The 13,553-nt window shown below is 55.4% G+C and overlaps 1 protein-coding gene across 1 annotated transcript in view; it reads right to left on the reverse strand.

Moving 5' to 3' along the window:
- Nucleotides 1-645: 645 nt before the first annotated feature.
- NDUFA10 (NADH:ubiquinone oxidoreductase subunit A10) overlaps nucleotides 646-13,553 on the reverse strand; it is a 48,569-nt gene continuing 35,661 nt past the window's right edge. Inside the window, exon 10 of the mRNA XM_065880482.1 lies at nucleotides 646-804. Within this exon, the coding sequence (XP_065736554.1) occupies nucleotides 736-804 (69 nt within the window). The 3' untranslated portion in view covers nucleotides 646-735. The remainder of the gene's footprint in view (nucleotides 805-13,553) is intronic.

Raw genomic sequence — 13,553 nt, forward strand, 5'->3', positions numbered from 1 at the left:
TTGTGTTTTACCCACTGAAACTCTGTGCTTGAAAGTCCCCTCAGGAAGGAGTCGCACCACCAGCGACGGGGCCGTCACAGGAGACTCTTCCCAAAGCCCTTTCACAGCCAATACTCTGCTCTATGAACCTAGGGTAACTGCTTCCTCTTTTTGGTATTTCCTCTTTGCTTTTTTCCTTTTTCTCTAATGTAGTAGTTACATTCTAAAACAAAAAGAAGAAATGCTTCAGAAAAACTCTTCAATCCTAATATATGTCTTGATCAAACCAAACCACATCAAAGCAAACTGTTGGCTAACGGTAAGTGTGTGTGCGTACTCACGTATGTGACACGTATGCGTGTGTGGGCAGATGTATAATGGAGAGATGTGCCATAGAAACGGTTTTATTTCTTGAAGTCTGAACACACAGTGCACAAAACCTGCCTGACACAGAGCATGACTGTGATGAAATGAGATTCTCCAAGTGACACCTGCTCTTTCACAGCAGACTGTTTCTCCCCAGTGATCATCGTCCCAGAATAAAGCTGGAGGGCCCCCCCTTTAAATGGGGGTGCCTCCTTCCACTCCCGTAAGTACACTGCAGGGCAGACTGCTGTTTGCTGGGCCATTTCTTCCACTGTGCAACTTCAGGATCATTCACTCCCACCCCCGATTTTAAGCTACGTGGAGTCCAGGGGAGTCAGGCGGCCTGGGTGCACCTCCATCCTCGTGAGGCAGCTTCCACGGAGGCGGCCGTCACTTCAGCCAGATCCATCTGTCCCCCACGTCCTTGTTGTACCCAGGGCTGTACCTGCGGCCCGGCAGCTGCGGGAGGGAAAGCCGTGGTCACCAGCAGTTTACAACGTCCGTCCGTCCCCGCAGCTCACCCGACGGCTTCCTCCGCTCCACCCTTCCCCTCCCCGCGCCGGCGGGGCCTGCTTCTGGCGGTCCCACTGTAAGGGTGAGGGGCCCCGCGGAAGGAAGCACAGCACGACCTGCCCTCGGGAGCCTCCATGCTGCTGGGGGGCTACAAACGCCAGTGGCCAAGCCACGTGTCCGTGCTGCTGTTGGGAGGGTGGCCATGGAGCCTCGGGCAGAAGTGGCACTGACCTAGGGGAGCCACAGCTTTGGGGGGGGGGGGCGGGAGGGGAGATGTCTCAGCCCCTCTCTCTGCCCCACCTGCCCGTCTCCTGCCAGCACCTCCTGCCATGGGCCCCACCACAAATCGGGGGCAGGGGCCCCAGGGGTGCAGGGCACACACAGGGTGGACCTGGAGGGGCACAGAGGCTCCCTCACATGGCCAGGAGGGCTCGCAGGGGAAGGGAGCCTGCGGCGAGGGCGAGGGGTCCACAGGCTGGGATGGCGCGTCACAGGGTTGGCCTCCACCGTGGAGCGTGGAAGCCTGGCTCTGAAGGCCAGGCTGGAAGGAGTCTTGCGTGGGCCAGGCAGGGAACAGGCAAAGCACAATGAGATTCATCCAGTTAACAGTGGGGACAAAATACGGAGTTTTCTTTTTCCTACCTTCCAGTTAATGTGGTCCAACAGTAGATATGTACATACTACATACTGCACACAGAAATCTTCCACACTTTGCCCTTGAGAACAAGTACTGAAGCAGCTTAAAAAAGAAATCCGCCTTTCCTTGATTCTCATCAGCAGAGGGCATTCATTACCAGCCACACCGAGGTGGAGGCAGAGGCTACAGTGCAAGGAGGGCCAGACACAGTCACACCCGAGGCCAGACAGCCCTGCCTGGACACGCCCCGCGGCCACACTACCCATCCCGGCACTGAGCCTGCGTCCCCTCTGGCAGGTGCACAGGCCTGCAGTGGGCGTGCGCGGCTGCAGGACGCAGAGAGAAGCGGGGACCTGTAAGTGGGGAGGACCGAGGTGCAGGCTGACCGCAGCTTCCGGCCCTGGGAGCCTCTGTGCACCTCTGTTTCGTCCAGGTGCTAGAAGCATCCTGGGTATACAACAGAGGAAAAAGGAAACACCCAGCTCCCCCCCAGGAGTCATCCTCTTGGGCGGAGACTGGGAAGGGAGCCAGTGGCACACGACGGCCCACGGTGCCCGCCAAGGGGGAGCCGGCGGGGGGCGCACACAGAGCAGCAGAGCCCAGGGACGGGGCGAGCGGGGACGCCTGGCGTGGCCACGGGAGGAGCAGGGGACAGGAGTGGCGGGAGGACCCGGGAGTGAGGGCGGCGCCCCTGCTCTCCAACTCCGACAGGCACTGCGGCAGAAGGTGGTCGCTGGGCCGGAAGAGCTGCAAGTGCGGCCCTGCGCGAGGGTCTCAGCGACCTCCACGGGCCTTAAGGGCTCAGGAGAGCCTGGGCAGCACAGCGGAGCACAAGCAGGGGAGAGGCGGGTGGCGCCCCAGGGAGGCGGGCACCCCGGTTGGCTCCCAAGCGGAATGGGAGCAGCACGTGGGCCGCCGCGGGGAGACCACCAACGGGCAGGTGGGGAGCTGGGTCGGTGGCCGAGAAGGCGGGGCTGTGCTGGAGACCCAGCTGCACAGCTGCCGCCCGGCATCTTGAGGGAGGGGCCACCATCCCAGCGAGGACGGCACGGGGGAGAACCCGAGGAGAGGAGGGGCCCCGGAGCCTGCAAGCAGGGGGCGCTGTGTGTGGAGACGGGGTGTGAGCAGAGCCTCTGTGTCAAGGGGGTACTGAGATCACAAAATCCCCCCTAGACTCCCACGCCCTCACCCCCAGACCCTGTGCCTGTGCAGAGGGACCTCGAGGCGGGGAGACCGCCCTGGACTGACAGGTGGGCCCAGGGTCATCGTGAGGGTCCTGGGAGAGGGTCAGCTCAGGAGATGCGGTGGCAGAAGCAGAGGTCGGCCTCACCGGGGACGGGAGCCAAGGTGCGAGGGGCCCTAGAAGCTGGAAAGGAAAGAAGCAGAGGCTCCCCAGAGCCCCAATGGGAGCACAGCCCCTCGCCTGGGTTTGTGCTCTGACCCCCAGAACCGGAAAATGACACGGGCACCTTCTCACCCGCTCCGCCTGTGGCCGTTCGTTACAGCTGCTACAGAAAACCCATGCAGCTTGTTCTGCGTTTTATGACGGAGACATTGGGCGTGTCTGTACGAGAGAGAGGCCGTGCTGAGGCCGTGGGAGAGCGGCCACCCCCTGGGAACAAGAACCAGGACGGGGGCAGAGGGGCCACAAAGCAGGAGCTGCGGGTGCATCTCCCCACATGGTCTCTCCCTGTCCACAAAGACGTTCCCAGCCACCTGCTGTGAATACACGCCCGCTGCAGCAATAGAAGAGCAATCTTAATTTTTATCACTCTGTAATTTTTTTCACACCAGAAAGGGATCTCTTTTCATCGGAAAGGTTTTCAAGCTTCGCCGACACCAGCACACCGGCACCGGGCCAGCCCCCAGCACCTGCTGAGGAAGGGCCGGGAGGCCACAGTTTGACTCTGCTGTCTTCTTTGCAAATCAAATTTTAAACCACAGAGCAGAGAATAAAAACTCGCAGGATGTGGAACCGCTGAGTGCAGCCAGCGTCTATCAACTGCATCACAAAATCTGCTCTCTGGACCTCCTGGGGCAGCACCTAACTGGCCTTTGACACCCAGACAAGGGTCCCCAGACCCTCAGGGTTCCCTTTCAGTGCAGTTAAGCCAACAGAGAACCCCAGGAGTGTTCCCATTTGGGATGTTTCACAACGAGAATGCAAAACAAAGCCTCTTCCTTTTCACCACTTCATATCTGCATCTGCTTCCGTAAGTCAGCCTTCAAGCCTCCCAGCCCCCGTCCACCACATTCACCACTTGAGAAAACACGCTCTGTGGCCCTGTGAGGACTGAGTGGCCCAGGACCTCCTGGCGGGAGCATCTCTCAGAAGCCGACGCGGGCACCTGGTCCGACCGTCAGCACAAGAGCGTGGCTCCTGGACGCGGGCCCGCAGTCAGTTTTGTCCTGGGTCAGGCCGGGGAGCCGCAGGCATGGTAGGTCTGAGCTCAGGGTGGTGCGGCTGAAACAAAGTGATGCTGCTGAGTTTGACTGTGAGGACACTTTAAACCCTGGGTGAGTTCTGATTTTAGAAAAAGGCACCCATCTCTACACGCCACAGGCCGGGACGGCATGGGTGCCGTGGAGTGGCTCAAGAGGTCCGAGCTCACAGAGGCTGCTCCTCCCAGGCACGGCTGTCACACGCAGCTCAGAGACGCCGGCACGGGCTTAAACCGCCCGCTGCTTGGACAAAAGCCAGCTGAGAAGAGGAATATATATGCACTCATCCTCCTGGAGGAAACTGTGCATTCCTTCTACACTTGATACACTGTGTCCTGGCTGCGTTGAGACACGAATAGAAGTCCCATCTTCTCTAACCTTATAAAATACACAGAATATATAAACCAGTTGGGAAGTGGGATGGTAGCAGGTGGAAAGTCAGGTCAGGGAGGAGTGGAGGGGATGCAGAAGTCCTCCCTGACCGACCCGGACAGCGGAGAAGAGGACACGGTCAGGAGGACGGGGGGGCAAGGGTGACAGGATGGGGTGGAGCGCGTCCTGCTGGAGCCGCCGGGCGTGGAAAGCTGCTCCCTGATGGCCACGACCTCAGTCACCTTGGCCTCTAGCAGCGCCACTAGGAACGGCCCAAGCGAGAGGCCAACCCATGCCAGGTAATGCCTGTAGTTCCCGCCACGAGGGAGTAATAGGGCCTGGACTCAACCCCTGGCCACACGCATCTGGAAACTGGACCACCTGAGTGTACTGGTGGCACTGAGTAGACATGGGCTGAGCGCTAAGGGGAAGGACCTGGGCAGAAAAGAGCCACGTCAATCCAGCGCGTTTGGTCTCTAGCTGAGCAGCAGGCAGGGTGCGTGGGGCGGTGCCCCCGCGGCGGGTGGAGAGCACCCCAGGCAAAGGACGTCCCAGGGTGTCTCCGGGTGAGCAGTCCAAGAGCTGCCCTGGGGCTGAGCCATCCAGAGCAGAGGGACCGCTCACTGCACACCGGGGACCGGGCTAACCCTTCCCTAGAAGACAGGCTGCTCTAGACCCACCAAAACGGTTAAACATCAAGCCCCCAAAGCTTAAACTGACTTGCAAGTATCTTAACTGCCTGCCAGAAAGAATTCTAACACTCTTCAATAGAATGAAACAAAACCTAGTGCTCATAAACATAAAAATTCATGATTTATGGCAACCGATGTTCTAGACACGTGAAAGAGAAAAATGTAACTTGTAACCAGGGGAAAATAATCAAGCAGACTAAGGACATGACAAAGATGATGGATTAGGAAACAAGGACATTAAAACAGCTATAAAAATATTCAACGTAATCAAGAAATTAAATGGAAAAGGAAAATAATGAAAGAACTGGAAAATATAAAAAGAACGTCTAGAATTTAAAAAAACCCAGGATTCCCGAAATACAAATTCCACTGGGTAGGTGTGGCAGCCATGCAGATGTGCTGCTCAGATGCCCTGCTGCGAGGAGGCCCGAGTGGCCGAGGGCCCAGGTGCTGACCCTCTGGGCCCGCCACCCTGTTCACGCAGAGGCCACGCCTCCCACGTAAGGGTGCAGCCCACGGCCAAGGGCAGCAGAAGTTCCATGGCAGCGCATCCGTGGGCCGTGGGCCTCTTTCAGCAGGAGCCTTTGGCTCTAGGACACCCCGTCGGCCTGGCCAAACCCTTCCTGGACTGTTCCTCCCCAATCTCCTCCCCTTCCCTTCCCTGTCACAGGGCCAGACTCCTTCCACCTCAGGTCTGGTCCCTTTATCCTTCACAGGGGCTTCCTTCCAAAACCTCATCAGTGTTTACTCCCATCCTGGCTTCTGTTTCTCGGAGGACCCAAACTAACACAATGAATTAATGGCGTTATTACATGTGACCGCAGAAGAAAACAGCAGTGAACTTCAAGACTGAGCAATAGAAACTACCCCAAACAAGACACAGAGAGAAAAGGTCAAGGGCAAATGGACAGACCCTTAGTGGCCTGTGGGGCAGGATCAAGTCATCCAGCATCTGTGCACTCAGAGTCCTCGATGGGGGAGGAAAACGATCTGAAGAAATAACGACCAAACATTTTCCAAATGATAGGAAAACTAGAAACCCTCCCAGCCAAGAAACTCAATAAATGCCAAGCCGGACAAACAGAGAGGAAACCACAGGAGCACATAATAATTAAAGTACTGAAAACCAGTGATAGAGAGAGTAAGGGGAAGTCTTAAAAGCAGCCAGAGAAAAAAGCTCCGTTAGGTACAAGGGCCAAAGATAAGAATAATTTCATATTTCTCATCAGAAACTGTGCAAGCCAGGAATCTATGGAGTATCTTCAGTGTTGGCAGAAAACAACTGTCAACCCAGAATTCTATGATGAATGAAAAACCTACCAAAATGCAACGGAAACACATATCTTTCTAAACAACGGCTAACAGAAGTCATCACTAGCAGGCCCGTAGCATGAGCTCAGCTATTGAAGGGGGCTCTGCTCAGCCAGGTGAAGCCTGGACCTGCGTGAAGGAACCGGGCACAGCCGGAACCACAGCTGCAGGAGGAAGGGCAGGAAGGAGGAAAGACGGAATAAAAAGCTCGAGTGAACTGTTTAAAGCCAAAGTAGTAACAGTATATCCTGAGGTTCCTAACATGTGTGGAAGTGAAATACACACGCGTAACGGCACAGCGGACAGACGGGGGAGAGAAGCCGGCTGCGAGGGGCTCACGTCACGTGTGACGTGGCCCGATGCTGGCTTTCCGGGGGACCGTGACAAGGTAAAGGTGTGCACTGCACACCTCACAGCAGTCACTAACGATGAGATAAAGAGGTGCAGCGGATAGGTCAACGGAGGGAATGAAACGGAACCACGGAAAACAATCAACTAGCACACAGAAGCCAGGGAAAGAGGGAGTAAGACGCTGCTGCAGGGCTGAAACGTGAGCAGGTCAGGAGCAGCGGGTCCCTCAGCGGAAGCGCCTCGCCCTGACCCAGGAAGCCCCTCCCCGGAGGCGGCTGACAGCACAAAGGTCACGGGCGCGCCCCCTTCAATGGATGACCTCGGTGCCGGTACTTCGGTTTCTGCTCAGAGAACGTCTAACTCTCCAGCCCCAGCTGCTACTGCACGCAGTTATCTACCAGTTAGAGAATCACTCTCAGGAAAGAAGTCCCGTAAGAAAACTGCCGCTTTATGAAAACTAACGATTCGGGAGGAAAGAACACCCGGTGAGTCTGATGACCCGATGCCCTTGGAAATACCATTCGCGAGAAAGCCGACCACACCCCCGCTGCTCAGCCCCCATCAGACAAATCGAGGGTCCTCACGGGCCCACAAGCGAGCCTCCTGGACGTGCGCGGACCCGCTCTCCCCGGCACTGGCTGCCCGACCTGGAGCGCCCTCCTGAGCATCTATCTCTTCCTCCTGAACGCCTGCCCTAAACGATGCCCGCTCCTCCATGACACCTTTCCTCAAGCTGAGGGAGCCAGCACCACTCCTGGGAACTCCCGAGTCCACTGTCCCATCCTCTGGGTACCCACCTTGGTGACGCCTGCCGCAATCAAGATGGACTTGGATCCTAGAGGGCGGCCTGCCTACCAGTCCCATTCCCAGCACCGTCTTGGGATCAGACACGTGAGGTCAGCAGACAGGCACTGTCTCGGAGGTAAAAGATGTTAAGTGACGCGCTCGAGGTCACCGGGCGAGAAGGGGCAGGCTGACACCCGAGCCCAGATGCTCTGACCCTCGAATCCAGGAACGTTTTGCCCACCACCCCCTGCAGATATCCGCTGTGTTAAACGGCACGTCTCCGTGCGCTGTTAGCGCGTGAAGTCCCTGCACCACGTGGAGCTTTCCCCTCCTGTCAGCCGGTACACACTGAGCTCTGCCGCTGTGAGACTGCAGGACGCATGTCAGGGTCCAGTCCGCAACCACCCTGCCCTGGGAAGGCCCTGCTTTTCCTGCCCTTTTACGTGTGCCTCAAAGAACTACCCAGGGAGCAGGGGCACTTTTATTTCTTAGCACCACCTCAGGGGTAGTCAGTGATGCTCGGGGTTTCCTGGTTGGAAGAGCTTTCCTGGAGGACTAAATATATGTAGTAATTCTAGCATCAAATCCTGTGTTGTATTACCGTAAAAAGGAGAATTTTTTAAAAAAGGATGGACTACGCCTTGCCCTTCTGGATCTGCTTTACTCCACTGGAGCAGTAAATAGTACTACTAGGTACTATTGACTCTGCTCTCTCCAGATGCACCAAGGAGCTGAAAACTACTAACTAACTGTGGGGTGGCTCGGGGACTCCAATCTCCCACCCCTGCTACTCATTGCATACGAACGCTAAGGAGCCCGGCTAAGAATTTCTCATTCATTTTAAAGAAGAGCACCAGAGAAATTAGTTATTAAAGTTACTTCTTTGATATACAATTTCCCCAATTTTCCATTAACGTTAAACATAAATCAAGTATAAAAAAAATGAAATCAACTTCCAAAAAATCTTATTTTATCCAAGTCCATTTTCAAAAACAATCTTTTTATTTTAAAAATGAGTGCCTCCGATTTTTAGCACACGAACACCACAGCCTATTACAAATACATCCACGCTGAGGTCCTATCTTCACACCACAAGTGTCACAACATCATATACTTTAAATGTCTGAATCCCGTTTAACTCATATTAACTGTGAAGAAGAAAAGCTCCTAACTCAAGCGCTCGTTCAAATACCTGAAAGCGGGATGTGTCCTAAAACTTCTAAAACCAAAGTAATGACTGGACACACGCAAAGTCCAGGCACCCCTGGTGGGTCAGGGTGCGTGTGAAACGCTACCCTATCATTCGCACCAGCAGGTCCCTGTGAAAACCTGCAAGTGCACACAAATCAGTGCACCTGGTAGAAGGTCCACCTTTTATACACTAACTTTCTTCTCCAAGGGACATACGTTATTTTCTGCACGCAGAAATATAAATGGGACATGGAGACGAACACTGGACTTCGATCACGAGTTTTCCATGGAGCACGCACTGAGGGCAGAGGGCTGCGTGCCTCTTCCAGCCACAACTAATGAAGGACGGACTGAAGACATTTAGCACCTACTTTCACGTTAAACGACTTCTAAACTGAGAATCGGTATTTTAACATAAAAGATAAATACCAAATTAAGCTCTAACTAAGGTTTGAACATCGAGAGGAAACATGAAACGACAGAGTCTGTACCTTTCTTCTTCGGCAGGTTTAGATACATTGATCCTAAGGCCTTCCTGTTTATTGCAAGTTTGTCTTTATTAAGGTGAACTTCGTAAAGGCAAGAACATACAGTGTTAACATATTAAAGTTATTAAACATCTCTATTTTTAAAAATGGTAAAGAGGAACTTGATACGGAAAATGAAAATAGTAACCTGAGATAGTAAAGAAATAAAAATAGCAGGAGAGAAAACCGAAGATCCTGTTGTCCTAGCAACTGTCTTGGACAAGATCAGATTCATGGAAGGAACGCAGTATCTTAATAGCATCTGGCCTCCTTAAATTGGAAAGAGATGGAATCGGTAAAGTGGAGACCGACTCACAGTTTGTCTACCCCAAGGGAGGGCTGCACAGTAACAAGAAGTGACCTGGCACAGTGCCTGAAAAATGACTTTAAAGAATTAGCAGGCGCTCATGCACACGCTAGGTATTTGTATGAATTTGTCTATAGGGTCACTTCCAAACAGAAAATCGGAGGGGCTGTGTGAATGAAAAATGCGTTGACACGTGCTTCTCAGGCTCCGGGTACTCACGCCCTTCTGAGATCCCCGGGCAGGCCCTGGAGACCAGATGGGAGGCTGAAGGCCAGCAGGACCCCAGCCAGGCCAGCCACAGGACTGAGCCACACGCCCAGGCCACCAGATCAACCAAACCAAACCAAACCGACGTTACAAGTCCTTCTGTTCTATGAAAACCCGAGCTCCCTTCTCTCCTAAAAAGGTCACTCCGCACTAGTGGAGGCCCCAGGGCCACAACACAGCTGAAGGGGCAGTGCTGGCCCAGGCTGCACGGGAGGCCCCGCGGCACCAGCCGGGACCTGGGCGTGAAGGGCTGCCTGCCATGGACGGCAGACGCCGTGGCCTCACCTACCAGCGGCAACAAGAACCGTCATGCCTTCCTGTGGGCACAGCGTGGGGCCCGCTCACACGGGGGCTCAAAGCTGGCCAGCGAGGCCACTTCCTCGTCAGCCTCCTCCCCCACCCCGCTCCCGTCCCGTGCCCTCAGGCCCACTCCCACCATGACCCTCCGGCCTCACCCGCAGGCCGGCCTCCCTGACTCCCGCCTGCTCCCGCCGCCCCGGGTGCCCCAGGTGCGCGGCCGCGGGGAGATGCCTTCCTGACCCGACCTCCACCCCACTTCTGCCCGCACACCTCCTCCTACCAGTGTCGCCCTGGGCTGGCCCCCGAGCCTCACGCCCATCCCTTGTCTCTCAGGTTCTCCTCACAGGGCTTCTTGCAGTCAGTGATTCTAAACAAAGCCCGCAGCTCATCCCAGGGGCCCACAAAAGCCCTTTCCCCGCAGCGAGACTCAGGATCCCCGAGCAGCCAGGAGCCCCCGGGACCTGCCTCGGTTCCCAGTCCTCACCGCTCCCCCTTCCCGTCATGAACACACGCCCTGGAGCCAACACGCCAGCCCCCCTGCCCGCGGCAGCCCCGCCCCGGCAGCCTCCAGCCCTCCTCTCGGAGAAGACCCAGGCCCCCAGGCTCCCGACGACTCGGCTCACCCCCTCGTGCTGTAATCCCGACACCCGGGCCACCACCGTGAAGCCCTCCCCCGTCAGCCCCCAGCGGGAACCACGTCGCATCCTGCGTCCACGTGTCTGTCTCTCCCACTGGTCGGTGACTCTCCAGAGCTCTGTGTCCTTAGAGCAGCGTCTGGCACTGAGAGTGCAACGAATGGGCACCGGATGAATACACAGGACAGGGCAGCTCCCAGGGCCTCTTCCTGGCTCTGCGGTGTGACAAGCGTGGCCACCACGGAAACGTATCACTCTGCACCCTGCGGAGCCAGAGAGCAGGCGCCCAACTCCAGGGCTGCAAAGAGCTGAGAGGCCCCATGAAGAAGTTCCCAGAAAAACAGGCCCCTTCCCAGGATATGGGCCACCTGTCGGGGCATAAGTCACGCAGACCGCATGCCCAAATGTCAGCGTGGACCTCAAACTACACAAGGGCAAGCAAAAGAAAAAAATTACAAAAGCCCAAGAAGCAAAATGAGTTGTCTGGACCCTGTGACCTAGACACTTCCCAGCTCAGGTCCCGGTGCCCCTGAGTCTGTCCAGCCTCTAAAGGAAAGACATCCATAAACCAGACTGCCTGACGGTCTACAACGAAAGGCCACTGTTGCCACAAGCAACTCCCCCTCTTAGGAATCCCCCGCACCCCCACATCGTCCCCACTGCCACCAGCATCCAGTTCAGAGCACACCCAGGTGTGGTCTACACTGCTCCCCACTCTCTTCCTAGGACCATACACCTGAGTCTGAAAGTCGTAAGACCAATACCCACGTCCATCGCAGGGACCTCAGGTGCCCACTCTCCTGTCTCGCAGTCACAGCCCTTCCCCTGTGGATCCTCTTTCGTCTGAATCCTTCAATGATAGTTTAGTTTTGAAAACCTAGGGAGTAAGAACAAATCTGGCTGCACAGGGAACAGCGAGGTTGCCCCGGGAGACAGCAGCTGCGGGGAAGGAAGGTGAGCTTGTCCTGGTCACAGCCATGCCTCCGTCGTCTCTCACCCATACCCTGAAGCTCTGCTTCCCCGCCTCCACCTGTGCCCCAGTCGACATCCAACACGGCACGCAGAGCCATCCTCCTAACACGTGGTTCAGATTCTATCGCTCAGAGCATGCCAACGGGCCACAGCTTTGCTGCGACTTCAACCAAAATCCTCACGCCATAGCCCACAGGCCCTTGCTGCGCGCGCCTTGCTACCTTCTCACCTCACCTGCACTGGGCCCGCCCCTCCATTTCACCACGTGGACTCTTCCTTTCCTAGAACGTGCCAAGCCTGCCTCTACCTCCCAACCCTGCCCCCTCCCCCAAGTGTAGCCGGGACACCCACGTCTTCTGGTACCCAAGGCCCCTCTCCACAAAACAGCTCCCACCCGGGACGGCTTTACTTCCGCCCCACAGCACTCAGAGGCCCCCCTACGTATTTGGTGATCGCTTGCCCATTCTTCCCCCAACTCTGTCTTATTCCCCAATATCCCCAGTGCTCAGAACAGTGCCTGCAACAGAAAGTATTTGCTGAGTGGTAAGTGACTCGATGTAGAACACGGCCTGAGATGACCCCGCTGGGGCGTGTCTGCAACGTCAGGCTCAGCACCACGTGCGCGGGGTGAGCCACCACCCCTCGTACCACTCAGTGCTCTGGAGATGCCCGAATAGCTCTCCCGGACAGAATCCTCCCATCACCACACAAGCCTTTTATCCTCTGCGTTTCCCTCCTACGCCTTCAACGCTGGCGACTGAAAGATTTCTCCATCCCGGGGGTTCACTGAGCAAATACATACTGAGAAAAGGGAGACACAGAGCTCCCCACTTGGACCCTCTGTGGAAGGGACATGGGAAGAACCAGCACCAAGTCAGCTTTCAGATCATACAGAGAAACAGACGCCTTCCATTTGCAGCAAAACAACAGCCCGATACCCTGAAAAACCTCTTGATATAAAACCTCTACAAATGCTTTTAAATGCACTGATGGGCTCTGCGAGAAATCATAAGGGGCTGAGATGAAGAGCGAGCTGGAAACCAGAGGGAGAGTTGCAGCCTCCGCCACGCCTGGGCATCTGCAGAGCCGCTGGGAGGCAAGGCAAAGTGGCGCCCTGTGCAGGTGGACACCTGTGATGCACCTCTGCACACATGCGCAGCTCCGAGGGCGCACCCTCAGGGGAAGGCGGGAGGGAAGAAAGCGCCCTGACGGCAAGGGGGTCTCAGCGGGCGTCTTAAGAATTCACAGCCTCAGCCTGTCCTCACACACGTGTGGGGTTCCAGTCCTCACCATGCGGGGCCTGGAATCCCACAAGCAGCAAAGGAAGCTTAAATCCCGGTTCCTCCTGAATCTCAGGGCCTGGAGGCGGCAACAGTCCTTCCAGGAGCAGGGCTGTCAGCGTTAGCAAACAACACAGGATGCCCCATGAACGAAATATTTGGGGCGTGCTTACACCGAGAGTCTGGGTTCACCTGAAATCAAACGTCCCTGGGGCCCAGGGATAAATACCCACGAAGCATGAACTCAGTGTCCAAAGTGTCCAAAATGCAGAAGGAAATAAGCCACCATGGGTAAGAATCAGAGGAAACATTAAACGACAGAGTCAGACAGGCCTCCAAACCTGAGATCACACACAGAAGACAGTAACTACATTTAAGATGTTTAAAGCAAGAGAAGAAACTGAAAACAGAAGCAAGGAATAAGATCCTACCAACAAATCAGAAAGTACCCACGTAACAAAAAAGAAATTTAAATCTAGACCTATCTTGGTTAAACTCTAAAACACCAAAGACAGAAAGAGTAGAAAGTTCCTGAAAGAGAAAAGGAGACCATAATATTTCATTTAAAAAAAAAAAAAAGGAAGCAGACACTTCTGGGGAAGAAACTGTCATAAAGGGACTTCCC

Source organism: Phocoena phocoena, chromosome 7 (assembly GCF_963924675.1).
Source record: "Phocoena phocoena chromosome 7, mPhoPho1.1, whole genome shotgun sequence".
Taxonomy (NCBI): domain Eukaryota; kingdom Metazoa; phylum Chordata; class Mammalia; order Artiodactyla; family Phocoenidae; genus Phocoena; species Phocoena phocoena.